The sequence below is a fragment of the Phaenicophaeus curvirostris genome, chromosome 1 (assembly GCF_032191515.1).
Source record: "Phaenicophaeus curvirostris isolate KB17595 chromosome 1, BPBGC_Pcur_1.0, whole genome shotgun sequence".
In the NCBI taxonomy this organism is placed as follows: domain Eukaryota; kingdom Metazoa; phylum Chordata; class Aves; order Cuculiformes; family Cuculidae; genus Phaenicophaeus; species Phaenicophaeus curvirostris.
In genome coordinates this window covers 25,956,770-25,975,440 of record NC_091392.1, presented here as the reverse complement: position 1 = coordinate 25,975,440, position 18,671 = coordinate 25,956,770, and the positions used below count along the sequence as shown (strand labels likewise).

Genomic DNA, 18,671 nt, shown 5'->3' with positions numbered 1-18,671 from the left:
GACTTGATCTTAAAGGTCTTTTTCAGCCTACATGATTCTGTGGTTCTACGATTCTAAACTTCCTTGCATGAAATACTGTTTAAGGCACATCAGTGCAAAAATATTTCCAGAGTAGCTCATTTACTGTTCCTCCTCATAAAAATCTTTAAATTCTGCAACATTTTGGTTTTCCCATTTGTTTTGATTTTTTTGTAACATTTTATGCGTGATTATGATTGATTCATATATGTTTGTTATAACGATAATTTCTACAATACTTGGATTTTCTTGATTGTTGTTTGTCAGTAAAATATAATATAAGGTTTTAATTTTCCATAGGTTCACTATTACGAAGATGGCAATGTTCAGCTGGTGAGCCATAAAGACATACAAGATTCTCTAACAGTGTCTGTAAGTGAACTTTAAAGACCTTACTTGTCAATATTGAAGTGGCTTCATAATTTAAAGAGAAGCAAGCTGAAAAAACCCCTCACAAGTGTCGAGGCTTGTTTGCTTTTCTGCATGAATGGGTTTAATGTTCTAACACATACATATTTTGTATGTAATATTTACCACTTTTACCTAACTTGTAGTTACTGTTTTAAAACATAAGTTAAATAAAATTAATGTATGCTTGCATGTGGCTTATCTGAGCTAAATTAACTTTGATTGTAAAGCTTTCAGTAGCTTGCTGCCTTTTGTATTCAAACTTTGGTCTGCAGAGTGACCTGTAGAATTAATTTTTGAATATGTAGGAGGTCCAAATTACCCACTTAAGCAGTACAATCTCTAGAAGTTGTCTCCTTTGCTCACTGGGAGACCAGTATGCTAAAAGTAGTAAACAAATAAATCACAAAGTCACAGAATCATTGGGTTGGAAAAGAACCACGGGATCATCGAGTCCAACCCCATTCCTATCAGCCATTAAACCATGCCCCTCAGTACCTCATCCACCCATCTTTTAAACACCTCCAGGGATGGTGACTCAGCCACCTCCCTGGGCAGCCTCTGCCAGTGTGTAATGACCCTTTCCATGAAAAATTTTTTCCTGATGTCAAGCCTGAACCTCCCCTGGCGGAACTTGAGGCCATTCCCTCTTGTCCTGTCCCCTGTCACTTGGGAGAAGAGGCCAGCTCCCTGCTCTCTACAACCTCCTTTCAGGTAGTTATAGAGAGCAATAAGGTCTCCCCTCAGGCTTCTCTTTTCCAGGCTAAACAACTCCAGCTCCATCAGCCGCTCCTCGTAAGACTTGTTCTCCAGCCCTTTCACCAGCTTTGTCACCCTTCTCTGGACACGCTCCAGAGCGTCAACATCCTTCTTATGGTGAGGGGCCCAAAACTGAACACAGGATTTGAGGTGCAGTCTCACCAGTGCCGAGTACAGAGGGAGAATAACCTCCCTGGACCTGCTGGTCACGCCGTTTCTGATACAAGCCAAGATGCCATTGGCCTTCTTGGCCACCTGGGCACACTGCTGGCTCATGTTCAGTCGGCTGTCAACCAACACCCCCAGGTCCCTCTCCTCCAGGCAGCTTTCTAGCCACTTTTCTCCTAGTCTGTAGCACTGCACAGGGTTGTTGTGCCCCAGCTGCAGGACCTGGCATTTGGCCTTGTTAAACCTCATGCCATTGGTCTCAGCCCAGCAGTCCAGCCTGTTCAGATCCCTTTGCAGAACCTCCCTACCCTCCAGCAGATCAACACTTCCACCCAGCTTAGTATCATCCACAAACTTGCTAAGGATGCACTTCATCCAGGTCATTGATAAAGGCATTGAACAGGTCTGGACCCAGCACTGAGCCCTGGGGAACCCCTCTTGTAACTGGCCTCCAGCTGGATTTCACACCATTTCCCACCACTCTCTGGGCCTGGCCATCCAACCAGTTTTCCACCCAGGAGAGTGTGTGCCTGTCCAGGCCAGAGGCTGACAGTTTCTCAAGCAGAATGCTGTGAGAAACTGTGTCAAAGGCTTTACTGAAGTCCAAGAAGACCACATCCACAGCCTTTCCCTCATCCTGTAGGTGGGTCACCTTGTCATAGAAGGTAATCAGGTTAGTTTAGCAGGACCTTCCTTTCATGAGCCTTTGTTGACTGGGCCTGATCACCTGGTTCTCCTGCATGTGCTTCATGATAGCACTCAAGATCACCTGCTCCATGACCTTCCCTGGCACTGAGGTCAGACTGACAGGCCTGTAGTTTCCTGGGTCCTCCCTGCGGCCCTTCTTGTAGATGGGCACAACATCAGCCAGCCTCCAGTCCAGTGGGACTTCCCCAGTCTTCCAGGACTGTTGGAAGATGATGGAAAGGGGTTTGGCAAACACATCCGCCAGCCCCCTTAATACTCTTGGATGGATCCCATTCAACCCCATGGACTTGTGGGTGTCTAGCTGATCAAGCAAGTCTCTAACCACCTCCTCTTGGATCATGGGAGCTTTGTTCTGCTCCTCTGACTCCTGGATGTATACACCCAGGGAACAACTTTCCTTACTATTAAAGGCTGAAGCAAAGAAGGAATTAAGTTCCTCAGCCTTGTCCTCATCCTTTGTCACAATTGTTCCATTTGCATCCAAATGCTACCAGTTGAGAAGCAGTAGTGGGTATTCTCCCTTCATTTCTTTCCTGTCTGTAACTGGTGCTGTCAGCCTCTTGATTTTTTTTAGAAAAAGACCTTTCAGAGATGCTTTGGCTTAAGAATCATGACACACTTTATACTTAAAGCATAATTTTTTTCAACTTCTTTACATTATCGTAATAAGGAGCAGGCAGTAGAAATAAAAATTGTTTAGAAATAGTACCACGTGTGTCCTTTAAGAGCTGGTAATGTTGCAACATGAACTACTGTGACTTTTGAAATAATGCTGCTTTTGCCTACTGAAGATTGTGTTTATAAACAGTCAGATTTTCTGTTGGAGTAGTAAAACTGAAGCCAGTGCAGTTAAACTGGCAAAGGGAAATTGTAAAAGTGAACAGCAGAAGTATTTTAATGATAATGGCTAGTAGTGACCAATTTGACTCAAAAGCTCAATTCATTATTAAAGAACATTGCTTGTTAATAATAAAGCAAGGCTTGTTGGCTTTTCAGTTGCAGTAGCATCATGAAGAATGGGGGAGTGTGGTGCCAACTGATAACGCATCTGGAGCTGTAGATATAAAATCTCTTTTCACCCCCAAGCGAAGGGTTCTGTTCAGTCCAGTCTTTATGCAACTCAGAGTTGTTTTGGGGAAGATTATATGGCAGAAATTGTCCTTTCAGTAGCTTTTGCTTCACTTTCTGTTGGGAAGAAACTTAATCCTGTTTTGCAGTTTAGTAAAAGCAGCAGAAGACCAGTGAGTAGAGAACATCTTTTACATAGTTTTCCTAATTCCTACGAGAACAAAAGCAAGCATGCTGCTGGTTAACAATTTTTAACCTTGGTTTTGAGCTTCATAGAGGGCAGAAGCTGTAGAGGTTTTTATTCCTAGCAGAAGGAATGGTAGGTAGATCAAAAGGAGCCAACAACTCCTCCTCTTTGTTGTTTGGCACAGAAGCAGTTTCATGCTATCAATAGGTACAACTGAAAGAAATGACTGAAGAGTTCTCTTGTTGCTAGAGCTATGAATGATTTTGCTGAAGGTTATTTTCTTAAACCCCGACTTCTCTCTGAGACAAATAAAACGTTATACCTCTGAATTCGTCCCTTCATTAGTAGAGCCTTTGAAGTCATTGCCTCAGTTCACTGAAAAGTCAAAACCCTTTCATTTCTTCTGCTTGGTCTCTACCTTCTTCATTTCTTTTTGCGGTGTCCAGGAGTGGTGTTTCATTGAAACTTTGAACCAGTTGTAACTGAAGCTGCCAAAGCTTTCTCCCAGTCTTTGCCTTTGCAGGAACAAGGGATCATGTGAGGCAAGAACACTTCTGTCTTTCAACAGGTTCTGCAAAAGCACCCTTAGGAATGTCTCCAACACCAAGTTGGAAGTTTTGAAATTCATGAACCCTCACTTTCTTCCTGAGACTTCTTTCAAGCACTTCAAATAATTTGTCTCCAGATTGACCAATGAGTTATTTTTTGTTTTTAAAACACACGTGCGCGCACACACACACACACTTGTATACTTATAGATGAGGCCCAATGCCAAGACACTTTATCAGTCATGATGAAATGCGGACCTTGTCATGTATTGCACCTTCATTTTTGCAGGATGTACTTGGGCATGTTTTTAGAAGATCAGGTGTCTATAAAGCCTAGTTTTTGCTTCAGCTTAGTCTCCAGATTTAGAATCTTTAAAGGTGAACAAATTTTATTTGATATTTTGGTTGTATTCTGCATACTTTCAGGTTAGCTGGTGTTCTTATTTTTTTATACAATAATAATATAAATATTATAATAATGTGACATATGTCTTTTGGATGAATGTTTTGTGCAGTTTTGATTTAGCCACTAAATGGTCATGTGTTCTGTTACAGTCTACCTGACATCTCTCATAACTATAGGAAAATAACATAATCCAGCTGGTCTTATGATCAGACTTTGCATCAGACCTAATTGAAATGTTCTTTTTATAGAATGAAGCACAGACAGCAAAGGAATTTATAAAAATCGTAGAGGCTGCAGAAAATGAGTATCAGGTATGTTGGAAGCAAACACTATATCCTTACTCATTTGTTACCATGCTCTTAACTAAAGCTATAGTATTCTATAGTTAGTGAGCTTTTGATATTAAAATAATGCATTTCCATACAAAAATAAATAAATTCTTAACTAAAACTATAGTATTCTATAGTTAGTGAGCTTTTGATATTAAAATAATGCATTTCCATACAAAAATAAATAAATTATATGCTGCTATTAACTATATTTGTCCCTTCCATACCTTCTGGTGATTGTTCTCACCTAGCTAACATTACATTAGAAGTCATTTTCTCAAGAGCAGAAAATTCCCTAGCATGCTCAAAAACCAACAATTCTAATCTCTTTTGGTATTAGTGCATTCCTTAAGTGAAACTTATATACAGATTCTGTTCAGAGGCTACTCTGTTAGACAGCTTTGCTAAACATAAGTATTATCCATTTCAATAAATCATTTTAGAGTTATAAAATATGGCTGGTTTACATATCCTCTGCAGAAGTGGATTCACGTTCATTTAGGTCTTGAATATAGGGTAAATGTCAAACATCGTGTTCTATCAGCTTTTAAAAAATGCTCTTCAACAAAAATTGACAAAGCATGTATCCCATGCATTATATTCCATTTCATACACTGTGGTGTACTGACTCTACCATCCCCAAAGGAGAAACAGTGGAAGACTGGTGTCTGAAACGAACAATGTGCAAGCTATCTATATTCAGCACTTTATTCATGCTGCTGATTATCCATGCTGTGGTTTGCTGAAACACCTAGGCTACAGACAGGTTTACTGCATCTGTCTCACCAATTTTCTTCACATAATTTCAATCTAGATCTAACAGGTTTCTTTCATAAAATAGCATGTTTTTATTAAGTCTGCTTAAAAGGAATCAGACTATTCAGTCATTTGACTTTTTATGTAATATCCTGGTTTTGTTCTTCATGTGTCTTTGTTTTGTATGACTTTGTGTTTAACAGACTGCTATCAGTGAGAATTATCAGACTATGTCGGACACTACTTTCAAGGCCTTACGTCGACAATTGCCAGTTACCCGCACCAAGATTGACTGGAACAAGATCCTTAGCTATAAGATTGGAAAAGAGATGCAGAATGCTTAAAGTGAACGTTGCATGACTGGATCGTTTTAGTGTCCTTGTATACAAATAAAAATTATTATTGAAAAAAAAGTATTCGGAACTGTCAAATCACCCAGTCAGCATGGGCTTTCGCAATTGAAAATCACTGTAAGTAGCTTGGTTAGAGCACAAAGCTTAGCTAATTGACTTCTTTCCTTTTTCTTTCTTTTCAGAGGGTTGCAACTTCAGTATAGCTGAATATCTTCCTTTAGAGTTTCTGTTGTACCTTTATTTTTTTATAGTGAAAAGACCATGCCATTAGTTTTCAATCACACTTTAAGAACAATTTGAAAAATATTTTTGCATATAATAACCCTTTCTCTTGCTTTTATGTGAAATGAACAACTTCCAAAATTTGCTGGGTTCCTTGTTGAGCTCAGTAATGTGCATTTCTAGTTCAAGGTCAACATGGAGTTAGCCATGGGTGCTGTTTTTGAAATCATCTATGCTTTCGTTGTGTGAAAAATTGGGAAAAGCATTTTCTATATTGTTTAAACCTTTCCGAATAATTATTTAGCTGGCTCTGTGGTAGTTGATTTTTGTTCTTTAAAGAAAAGGCTGAGGTCTAACACTGTTTTAAGATCTTATAACTGAATAAAAGTACTTATCTCAGAAGTGAATTTAATGCTTTCCTGACAGTTACTTAAATGAGCTGAAACTCCATATGCCCTTCAGGGTTTTTTTTATCATAAAGCCACAAATGTATTATAACAAGGCGTATTGTAATATATCTAATCCTGTAGTCATTACTATGTCTATCGGTTTATTTTTTTCTTGGATTGAAATGTACTAAAATTCAATGTGACATTAAAATGCAAATTTTCTATTTATTTGAGTATCAGATTGCTTCCTGATAGAGCCTCTATTGTTGGCGTTTCTATATATTTTAAAAATACTGCTTAAAACAGCCAGAAGCTTGTTGGCTATTGGCTATTGTCAGTGTATTTTGAAGATTATTATAATACCATCATCTGTTGTTTCCATTTGCATTTAAGAAACATCTACATATGGAAGTCTACTTAAAACAAGTATCTTTCAGCTTCGAATTGACTTCAGAGGATGGAAGAAATTGCAAGATCAAAAATAACATGTCTTGAGAATACTTTCCCTGTTCAATATATCTTGTATAGAAAATGGACATCTTAAAACCACAGGCATTACAAGTGCTATATAACACGTCTATGAAATGCATAGATTTCATTTTTAATTGGATGAAAATCTGTTTTAATATATGCTACCTAATTATATGCTCATGATGGACAAATAAACAGCTTTTTTTTTGGAAGGCAGGTATTTATGCAGACTCCTAAGCCAGTAAAGCTTACAGAAAGGTTTTATATCTTTGTTTGCAGCATGATCCAATTAATTACCTTAAACTGTTAAGTTACCACATAGCAAGAGAAAGAGTTTATAAAAATGTAAACAAAAGTAGTTCACTGTTTGAATTGTAATAGCAATACCCCTGTGTCCTGTCCTTCAGTGCTGTCTTATAAAGGGGTATGGGATTAACTGAAGTTCTTGAAATTGCTGCTACTTTACAGTGCTAAACTGTATAGTAGATGAGTGGGATTTGTCCTGCCAGTCTTCCTGGAGAGTTGCCCTCTTAATTGTCTTTGTAGATCAGCTATTGAACCATGTTGTTCTTCAAAAAAAGGCTTATAAAAGCTGCTGTGAGCTAGTAACAGATGCTGAGTCATTGTCCATCTTGATGAAGATCTAAATACAAACCGTGTTTGAAGAATTCTTTGACACACATAACAACAAGCTAAAAATAAGACAGTGAATGGACAGTTAGGTGAGCTATTAATGGGCAACAATGGTGCAAATAACTTTTCTAGCTGTTAGAATATTGCGTATGATCGGAATCAGCGCTGGCTAAAAGTCAGAATGCTATTTTTCTTACCTGAAATAAAAAAGCTAGTTTTAAATATATTCCTAATAAAGAGGTATTTTACTGTGAATTACTCTCTTACTGTGTTTCTCTCTCTGTTTATTCAGTCCTGTGATAGTCTTAATTCCTTACCTTCAAAGAATAGCATCTTGCAGGTTCAATCTTACCAGTAGGGTGACATAAGTACATTTGTATTACTTATATTTTTTTCCTGTTGTGTTAATTTTTAGTCTGTGAGATAATTTTACCCCTTGAACATCAAATTTATTAAGTTATAGCTTCAATAAAGCAATTTATAAGTACATCAGTTATTCTGTTACTTTGTTGTGGTATGCCAGTATCATATTTAGGGGTAATGACTCCCCAGATGAAGCTGACCTGAGTATCAGCTGAGGCACAGTGTGCATTTGGACTTACTATTTCTCTGAAATATTTCTTTATTTCTCTGAAAATTTAGGATGTCACTTGCACTTCTTTTGTTTCTACCCTTACCCCTTTTAAACTGGAGATCTTTAGAGGTTGCTTAGTAGGCTTAAGTTATTTTGTGTAGATCAAACAATTTCTCTGAGAAGTTTGCTGTGGCAATTGTCTTAATGTGAAATACTATTTGTTTATATACTATTTTTAAATATAAAGACAAACTTTGTATTGTGGGATGTCGATGTACTAGGCATTATGGCTTGTAATGTGGAGTTGTTAAATACTTGTGTTTATGAAGTGTATTCCATCTCATGTGTCTTAGAGCCCCTTTAGATGAAGAGTCTTTTAACCTATACAAATGTTCTTTTGAACATCTGCAACTGGAGTGACAATTCTGCTTTCATGCTCTCTTGAGCAGCCCCTTTTTTCTACATCTGCCTTAATTAATCCTGCAGGTAGAATGAAACTTTAAAATCATTGTAATTTTGGTTACATTGCTACTGATTCTTGAGATCAGTTCTGCTGGCTGGTTCGGTTGAGAACACTGCAATGCAGTTCTTTAATAAGTTGTCGTTCAGGACAAGGTTAAAATTATTAGTTGAGACTCAACATCGTAATAGAGGTGTTTTCTTTATGGGATGACTCCAACCGCATCTGTGACAGAGATGGGAGTTTGGTAGTAAATCCGTCTCTCATTTCCACTTTCCACATACTGGTTTGGCTGACAAAGTAGGTCTGGTGCTCTTAGGTTCACTTCCTTTGGGAGAAATCTAAACTAGGAACTGTACTCTGGGTGTGCACCACATGCCTTCTCACTCCTAATGGTGACGTTAGTCCATAGCAGTGGTTTATGTCAGGCAGCTTGAAACCACCTGTGCGTTGAGGATGTCTGGAGAATCAGACTAAACCTGGCGTTCAAATCCCAGACTGGCTACATTGTAGGTATAGAGGCTGAACATGAACTGTTTAATTCTGTGGATTCACTCCTATCATATTGCATTACTTGCTGACACAGACATAACTTCTCCTCTGCTTCTTAATTGGAAAGACTTAAACTGTTCTTCCTCTGATGCAACTGTCAACTAGGTTTAAATTAAACTTTGTTTTTAAGCCTCAAGTGTCAACTCTGAACTTTTTCTTTTGAAAGTGGAAAGGTTGTATCAGATCCCACTGCTAAAGGAAGGGAACTGTGACTATGTACTTTATTTCTTCTGTGATAATGAATGCTTAATGCCTGGTAGATTTTCTTATTAGCAATATTTTCCTCTGCTACTGTGACTGGCTTTCCTGCAATAGCTGTATCGTTCAGCCTGATGTTATCCATGTGCTCATCACAAGATGGGCTATAATCGTTGCCTTAAAGGATATGTTCTGTAAACATGTTTAGACTTCTCTGTGCATTTTTTCCTTGCAGGTCAATAAAGCCAGGCCAGGGGAATATCTGTTACGTTTGTTCCTCTTAAGTCAAGAGGAACATGTAGGAGATTTTTCCTGAGTTATTGTAGCTTTCAATGACAGATCAGAAACAAATTCTGTCTTACAAGGTTGTAAATGTGCCTGCTAAAGCAGTATTTGGTTTGTAAGGACACCACCACATGCTAATAATGACTTGTAGTACATTCTTATTTCAGTTTTGTATTTAAATGTGCTTAATATTTTTCACTGTCAAGTGTATACTGAGCACAGCTACTGTAGGCATCAGGGGAAGAATTGGGAGAAGTTCCTTTAATAAGTAGTTTCCTGGCATGCATCTCAAAAGATTGAGTTACCCTTCAAGATTACTTCAGAAATTACTGATAATGTAGGAGGCTGAGCGACGTCTTTGGCACAACACTATGAATGCAAGGCAAACATGAGGAGAGGTTGGGAAAATCATGCTCACAACCTCTCTCTTAGCAAGTAAAACTGTCCTCAAAAGGACTATTGCTTACTGTGTTAGGCAGGCAACAACCAGCTAAGGTGCTAAAGTTACCTCCTGTGGTACACCTGGAACCTAGGCTACTTTCCTCAGAGGTAGATAAGAGAGATGTGGCCCCATGAGGCAAAGAAGAGACTTGGTCTCCATGGAGCCAGTGTTCGTAAACCTGTTTTTCTTTTAGCCAGTTCTATCTCCTCTTTTGCAAAGTGTTCATTAATCTAACTGAAAAATCACAAGTGGAGGAAAAAAACTTTCCTTTTCTTTGGCTGCAGAGGATTGAAAATTTTTCTTCCACCTGTTTGAGCTGCCCCCTGGCCCCGTGTGCTGGATTTCTTAGCTACTGGATGGTGGCATCTGTTGCAGAAGCTGGGTACTAAAAATTAGGAGCCTAAAGGCAGGAACATACAAATTCTTGCTAAGGAAGCCAGAAGGGTCGATCATGTCAGCAAGATTGTGAGAGAAACAAGAATGTGATCTATGATGATTTTCCTTAAGAAAAAAAGGTGCCATGTGTTTCCACTCTACCAAGTCTCCTGGCCATCCTGGAGAGTGGGAGCCTGGTGCTGCAGCCCTGAGGGAAGGTTCGGTTAGATTAAAGGTGTGCTTCAGGAGCACAGGTCCGACGGAGGCTGTTGTAGCGCTCAGCAGAAGTCACAGCCCTGTGAGCTGCAGCTGCTCTCCTTTCTGGTGCAGGCACTGCTCCTGAACCTGTGCCTTGCAAATACAGCAGTGTGCTTCAAGCATTGCTTGAGCTGTTCTTCCTGTCCCAGCATAGTCTTAAGCCAGTCAAAATGCCTGAGGAATGCTGTTCCAAATGCCTCTGAGACCCTTCTGTTAATAACCTGCTCTTTGTATAGTAGCCTGGCACCTGTTTCTCTTGTCTGTTGGTCTAACTATGCAGTCACAACTTCCACATAGTTTGGAAATAAGGGAAGGAGACTTGGAAAAGGAGTAAGCTAATTACAAAATAAATCAAAAGATAAGCAGATCTTTTTAATAAGTTTTCAACTTTGCTGTGACATTTGAACTGGAATAGAGGACAAGGAACTGAAATAGAAATCTGAGCTTTCAGGAGCCATTAGTAGTTTTAAACTAAATAGCAGGAAGAAAAATCTGCTTCCTTCTTTACTTTTATGTGCCACTGCATTGTTAAACCAGCTTTCAGTTGCTGTAAAACTGGAAAGCTTTGCAAGACTTTCACTTCATTGTAAGAATGGGAACATGAGGTAGCAAAAAACATTGGCCCAAAACCAGTTGTGCTTAGAGACTTCTGTGTTCACAAATTTGACTGGAAGATTTCTGAACAATAGCGATAGTAAAAATCTTGAAACCCTTGAATGGAAAGCAAAAGTTCATCTTGTTTCTTATTCCACCATGTAGCAGGATCAGCTGCATCTTGACTGCATGGCAGGACGCAGACATGTCTGTCTGAGCAACATTGCTAATGAGAAAGATTATCCTTCCTCTCCCAAGTTCTTGTAGGGCTGTGATATTGTTAGTATTGAAGTAGATAATTAGGAAAGTTAAGTCTTCTTTGCTGGATCTTACAGAACAGCTTGTTCTCATTTTCTTTGCAGCACTCTGTGTATTTGAAGAGCATCTTCAGGTTCCAGAGCTTTTAGGCTAAAGACTGAATCCAGCAACTCTTAGTTTCTACATTAAATCCAATGCTTTTAAGTCATTTCTCTACCTCTTGCTTTTTGGGTTCTGTTCATTTTGAGAAGCTTGTTTTTCTCTGCACATTGTTTATTTCAGTCCTTGTGATATTGCAGGCCAGCATGACGTTAATGTCGTACTTGTTTTCCTTTTGTTAGAATCTGGCCTTGAATGTTATAAAATTCTCTAGCATTGTCTTCATCAGCAATTAGATGATTTCTGTTATAATTTTAAAGCCCATGCTAAATGAAAAGGGGCGGGGGTGGGGGGGTGGGGGGTGTGGAGAACCCAACCGTGACTGTGTTGCCTGATGTTGTCTTTATCTGCTGACAAAGTAGGCACTGGGAGTGTAGAAAAATTAGACCATTTGGTATCATAATGATGTGGACCAACCAGCAAATGGATTCTGAGCTCAGAGCATCCTCTCATGAAGAGTCAAGGGCTGCTGCGAGCTTGTCCTTGGTGATGAGTTGTATCTTTGTTATCTGGGATATATTTGCCAACAGTGGGCACTTCGTTTAGCAGTATCTTGTAGGCATTGATGTCAGTCAAAACTAAGGAGGTGAAATGCACCACCTTCTCTTGTGCTAGTGAGCACACTGTATGCTTTTTTTTCCTATCTTCTATGTAGAGGAAAAGAAAAGGAATCAACGATCAGTCAGAGTTGGTGAGGCAGCCTAAGCTGGGGGGCCACAAGGAGAACTTGTCCTGTTTTCAGAAGTGCAGAAGTGCATTTCACCTCTCCTGCCATACACTGATGAGGACAGGATGGTAGCTGGAGTAACATCCATGCAAGCATTTTCCTTATGTCCAACAGCTCTGTGTATAGAGATAGGTATAGTATCCTCTATCAAGCTAGCCTGAACGTCTCATAGAGTATCAGAAAAACCCTTGTCATTCAAGAGCATGTTTTAATTTGCTGTAGGCATGTACTGAGTTTGTAGAGTCCTTTAGCTGTCACAGATGGCAGAAGCAGGCTCAATTGCAGAAGACTAGACCTGAATGATGATGCTAAGAAAGTAAATGCCATATGCTTGTCAAGAATTCAAGTGCTGCTCCTGCTCCAGGGCTTTGCTGCAAGGCAAAGGCAGAGCTTGGTACACAACTGATTCTCTGGGTGCCAAAGTATCTGGACTTAAGGAGCAAGTAAAAGCCTGTTCAAGTCAGTAATGAGTAGGTGTCCTGTTCCTGTTTATTACTGAACTCGGCGAGCCATCATCTTCCATCTAAGAACTTGATAAAGAATTCTCCTTAGCTCTTTCAGCTGGATACTGTGTGCTTAGCAGTCCTACCAGCCGTTGGTGTGACCAGAGTTTCTCTACCTTGATGTAGACGAAAAACACAGTGTGCCAGTACGTCACTTCCCAAAGAGTAAATTCAGCTGTCTGACACTTCACCCTCCTTATAAGATCTTCCCAGGTGTAGTAAAGTTGCTACCCAAGCTGTAGCTGCTGACAGAGGATGGTAGCCCAGTGCCTGGTGTTGAGACACACATTGATAAGGCTGAAGAACAGGACAGTAGCTGGCACAACCTTGACAATCCCACAACCAGGATCATTGTTCTGGTAAACATCAAAATTACCAACAAAGTAACAGACCCAGTGAAAGGGGTTCCGATGTTATCTATAACAGTGGATTTTCACTGCAGAAGATGGGTTTGCTACAATCATGTGACCATCTTTAGTGGTGGAGATCACCACAGAAGATGAAATCATGGGAGCAGCAACCATTACTATGTTCTCTGCTCAGAACTTCTTGTAGTGTATTGATGATATTGCAAGGAAGGAAACTCTTTATTTGACTATTTGTGCCTACCAGGAAAGTTGGGAAATGCTGAGGGGAAATAATGGAAGCGTGTGTGTGAACCTACCTGCTTACCTACCAAGTTTTTCATCCTGTTCTTCCCACTGCCATGCACAGCAACCAATTCAAGTCAGCAGGAAGAAGACAAATTGGCATCTTTAGCTGCACCAACTGTGCGTAAACAGAAAGTGAAGTGAGCTGTTGCAGGAGTCAAATGTAAATGAGTATTCACTGGATGTGCAAAATACGTGGAACTGAGGTGGAACAGAACAATTCCTGTTGGGGAAGCAGAAGGGATGATATGCCACTAAAACCAGTTAGCCAGAGCAGACTTGGGCTAGCCTGTAGGAGAGGGATTCCTAAGGATTTTAAAGTTCCTCAGCACAGAAGGTGAAAGTGCAAAATAGAAAAGATGAAGACTTTGAGAAGAGTCTGTATCTCAGGATTGAAAAGGTTTAATTTGTTGGGGTGTGGGAGGGCAGGGAAAATTACACAAAGACCTGTGGTAAAGCCAATGAATAAAGCAGCAAGGATCCGTCTTCCCTTCCTTTTCAAAATGGCTAAATAGCAAAAGCATGAATTTGAGAGAGTCCTGTTTGTAAGGGAGAACGTGTGGAAAGGGCAGGGCTTATTGATAAGAGAAGGAATTGAGAGCCACTCAGCTACCACCTGCATCCATTGCTGTCACTAGCACACAGAGCAGCTCTTATGCTGGGCAAGTCACCACTGTCACACCTGTCACAGAGGCTGTGGGATGGCAAGGCAAGCTGCCCTTGTGTGATCATGACTTGGCAAGGAGAACAAGTCTGAAAGAAAGTGGCCAGGAGTATCCAGAGCCTCCTCTCACAGGCCTTATCTGTACAAAGCTCTGGTGTATAAAGCTCTGGTGAGCATGCATCATAAGTGCATGCTCCATTTATGCATTCAGAGCCATTGCAAAGCGTTTGCACAGCCTGCTGGCTGGACCTTCGTGCCCTCTCCCAGCTGCTGTGGCACACCGATCACCATATAGAGCCACCACCCTTTTCCCCACACAGCAGCAACCGTTGGGATATATATTTTGTCTCCATTTCACGTCCTCCTTTGCTATGGGTCTCCTTGTGTTCCCCACCTTGGGGCATGCAAACCCAGAGAAAGCCAGATTGGAGGAGCACCCACTGTTTCAAACTAGTGTCAGGCTGGAGTTCAACAAGTATAATGTCACAAAATCCCATGTTAGTGACTATATTTAGCATTATTCTTTTTCCATCACGGCTTTCTGTTTGCAAAAACAATTACGGAAAAAGTCCGTATGAAGTCTATGAGGTATTTGGTACTGCAGTAGCATCATGAAAGAAGCCATCAGGGAATGAATAATACTGTATCTATAGCTGGGTTTCAACAATAGGTAGTAAATGAGGCTGAGGATACGTACTGAATAATGGGACTGCACTTATCAACTGGTGCTTGGGTTCAAACACACCTTGTTCTGAACAAGCTGTTTGAGTTAGTTAATATTAGAGAGGAAAACTTAGAGAGAAAAACCTACTATGAAATCAATGAAATCTCTTCTTGAAACATGGTTTGTTAGCAAATGTGAGCATCCCACTTCAACACGATGTATGAGATTGGCACCAACAGTTAACACTGAGCTTTCTTTTAGGATGTTGGGCAATGTATATGTCTGTACCAGTGGCAAACATTATTCTCTCTTTCCTGGGCCCATCACCTGCCCGTTCAGGGGCTGAGACAAGCTGAAAGGTCTGTCAGCTCCTGCTAACTAACATTTCTAACACGAAATATTTCTTAGACAAGAGCTGCATTCCCCAGCCACCCCAGCGTGAGAAACGCTGCCCGTGGGGTTATTCTGAGCAGTTAGTCATTTAATGTGGAGTAGCTTATGTGTCTTAGGCCAGGCTTACTCTGAAATGTCATTGTACAGCCAAGCCACTTTTACTCAAGAAAAGGCCATTATGGTTTTTTTCTTTCTAGAACTCTCTTTCTCCTTGATGGAATACATTAGGGTTATCAACAATCTCTGTCTGGGAGAGATTATTGGTTACAATTAAATACTGTATATCAGAAAAAAATATGTTCCTCCTTTTTCCTCAATACTATAACCTAAATACAGTGAGGTAAATGTAATTTGAGACAAATTGTATGATTACTAAAAGAGGAAGTGGGATGGGCTGAATGAAAGGATGCTGTGAGAATGGAATTTGGATAAGAACTGCAGGGTGCAGAAGAGAGAACACCATGAACCAGCAAGGATATAGATTAGGCAAAACAGACTGAAGAGCAATGGAGGGAAGAAAGTAAAGTATGATGAAGTGAAGTGACAATTGTTCTTTAGCTCAGATTTAAAGAGAAGAACTCATGGAGATCTTCATCCGTGGGGAGGGAAAGAAGATGGGCGCTCTTTTGTTCTCCAGAGAGAGGTTTTCTCAGCAATGATGTACCGGATGGATGTGAAGAGGCAGGCAAAAGGAAGCAGACCAAGAAGGAAAGAATTGTGTCAGGCAAGGCAAAAGGATATTTTGGTACTTGATTGTGCAAAGGCTTAATGAGATTTGGCTCAGGAGCCAAGTCTAGCTGTGATATAAGGAAATTCAGTGTGCCATTTGGATGCTACCTGCTTCCATGGCAGAGGATTTGCTGCTCGCTCTGTCCCAGCCCACCTGAAGTCAGAGCTGTTCTTACCCTCCACAACGGCTGCCATGGTCAAGCAGCAATAATTATCTGTATGTCACCCAGCACTGTGACTGCTTGATTTCCTAAAACTGAATTTCTGGAGATTAGGTAAAATGTAACCATCAGTGGATTTCTGTGTTTTACTGATACATAGCTGGTATAGATACTGTTTTGACAAATGATGGGGGAAAAATAAACTATGCTCTCTATATGGTAGTTGTGGATTTCAGGGGAGAGGATTTCAGACTTCTCTCTAGAAAAACCTTTGTTTATTAAATACAGTAACATGGCTCAGTAAATTCAAACCCACTCTTAACATCTTTCTTAATTAAATAAAAAAAGACAAGATGCCAAACAGCAAGGAGATTCAATATCTTCTTCATCTCCTGCACCCACAAATGAATCTTGTTTTTTTTTTTAAAAAAAAACCAAACAAACAAACAAAGAAAAAGCAGATTCACCATTTGGCTTCAGTCCAAGGCATGGATGTGGGGAGCTGAGCTCTTGTCCTTTTTCTCTACCTAAATGGGGGAGGGGGAAACCAGCACAGGTTTCCCTCCGGGCTTTGCCCATCTGTCTCTGCATCCCCATTTCTCCCATAACCACGTTTGCTCCCCGTGATATACAGAACATGTGTGGATGCAGATGCCAGACTCTGACTTGCCAAGAGCTCTTTTTTGACCAAGGGCCAACCTCACAGCTCGCATGATTCCTTTATCAATCCTAAGCATGCACCATTTTGTACAAACACTGACTTGTCTTGGTACACTGGCTGGTTTTATAAAGGCATTTTATAAATGCCTCAATGAATGTGTGTGTCCACCTACTTCATAAAAAGATTTGAGTGCTATTGAGGGATATTGCCATGGATTTAAAAAAAAATAAAATTTAATGTGCTTTAGCAGATGTGTGTGCTTAGGATGAGGCACCTGTCCCACACTGATGCCTAAGCGTGCTGATGTTCAGGGTGGAGTTTCCACCTCATTTTAAGGGAGAAAAGTCATTTGTTAGGCAAAAAAAAAGAAAAAAGAAGAAAAGATGCTTGGGTTTGGGTTTTTTTCTGGTTAAGATTTATTTCAAACGCTACCTAAAAATATTGGAACAATGCTCTGAGTTGCACCGTCCATGTGGTAAGACTTTTCTTTGCTCTGTCTGACATTGACATCTGACTGTTAACAGGGCCAGATCTAACTCAGATTTTGTGACTTGTCTTGCAATTAAGGCAGCTGGTTGCTTGATTTTCTTACAAGCAAAGATCTTAAAGCACCTTCCCACTCAGGTGGTCTTTCCTCCCTGCCCAACAACTTCCCACATATATTTTACATCACCCTGTTTGCTGGCAGAATTCTCACAGCCACAGACAACCCTCTGGGTTTAGGGGAGGTGGCCTTCTTGTTTTCTCTATTTCCCTTTGGTTTAAGCAGACCTCTGGGAATCTGGATATTCAGCTTCCTCAAATCCAGCTCCCCTACTTTTTGAACTGATAAAACAGGCACAGCTTCATCCTTGTGTTCCCACCTTTGGAAGTAATAAGGAATAAACTTTTTTTAAAGCTTTTTGACAAGTGGTGTTGTAGGCATGTGAGTGATTATTTGATTTTTCTTTCTTAGTAATGGTGGCATATTTTAAAATATTGCTGTCTTCCTTTGAGCTGAAGAATATTCCCATAGTGCTGTAATATCTCACTTTTAACATGGGTATCAGAAACTTTAGCCTGGGCACAGTGTTCAGAAGTCTGTAGTTATGTACTTTTGGAGTGTATTTAATGCAAACACATTGATTAAATTGTAAATGAAACATGGATTTTTATTTCAGGCTTTCTTAGCATATTCTCAGTTCTCTGGACTGTGACTAAGGACCACGTGCTTTAGCTGAAAAGAGATTTTGTATGTGTTTAAGCCATTTTGTTCAGACTTTGGTATGTCTGAAAAGTGCAGGGTATGAGATCCTATGAACTCTGCTCCAGTGCTTTTGCTTGCGTTGGCACGCTGTTTCTCACCATCACTGATTTCAGTTTAGGCTGCCATCTCCAGTTCATCCCAGATATTGTTTAATATGCATCTGATATGTTTAATAGGTGCAATATATGCATGTATATAGATATGTATATAGATACATTTGTAGATATATACATGCGTAAGTACACATATTGTTGTTTAATATGTATCTGCATGAAAAGGTGTTAGGCGTAACACTGTTTAGCTGGATTCAATTGCTAACCAGGTATCAGCTGAAGGTCAGGTGGGTGTTTGGCTCCTTTGAACCACACTGATGTTTCCCAGTGCTGACAAACACCTGGAGCCGATGCGGTTCTTGTTTATGCCCTTTCTGAATGTCCTGATCATCTCTCGGCTGCCAAGAAAGCTGATGCAATCTTATTTCATAGCCAGACTCCCAGGGGATTGTACATTGTGGGCCTAGAAAAAGTTATCGATCTCTGAAACGTTCAGACAGAAGATATTTTGAGTTTTATTTTCTTTTAAAAAAAAAGAAGATTTAAAACCCCACTACTTTGGATCTGGACCCATAAAAAGATCAGGTGGGCAGAATTTTCAAACCAGGCTTTTGCAGCACAGTGGTTCCATCTTTTCTTTCT

At 40.1% G+C, this 18,671-nt stretch overlaps 1 protein-coding gene across 2 annotated transcripts in view; it reads left to right on the top strand.

The window, feature by feature from the left end:
- CAPZA2 (capping actin protein of muscle Z-line subunit alpha 2) overlaps window positions 1–7,678 on the top strand; it is a 30,820-nt gene extending 23,142 nt beyond the window's left edge. For both annotated transcript variants that reach the window (XM_069851035.1, XM_069851031.1), the window contains 3 exons: window positions 319–390; window positions 4,519–4,581; window positions 5,559–7,678. In XM_069851035.1, the coding sequence (XP_069707136.1) occupies window positions 319–390; window positions 4,519–4,581; window positions 5,559–5,699 (276 nt within the window). In that variant the 3' untranslated portion in view covers window positions 5,700–7,678. The remainder of the gene's footprint in view (window positions 1–318; window positions 391–4,518; window positions 4,582–5,558) is intronic.
- Window positions 7,679–18,671: the final 10,993 nt, after the last annotated feature.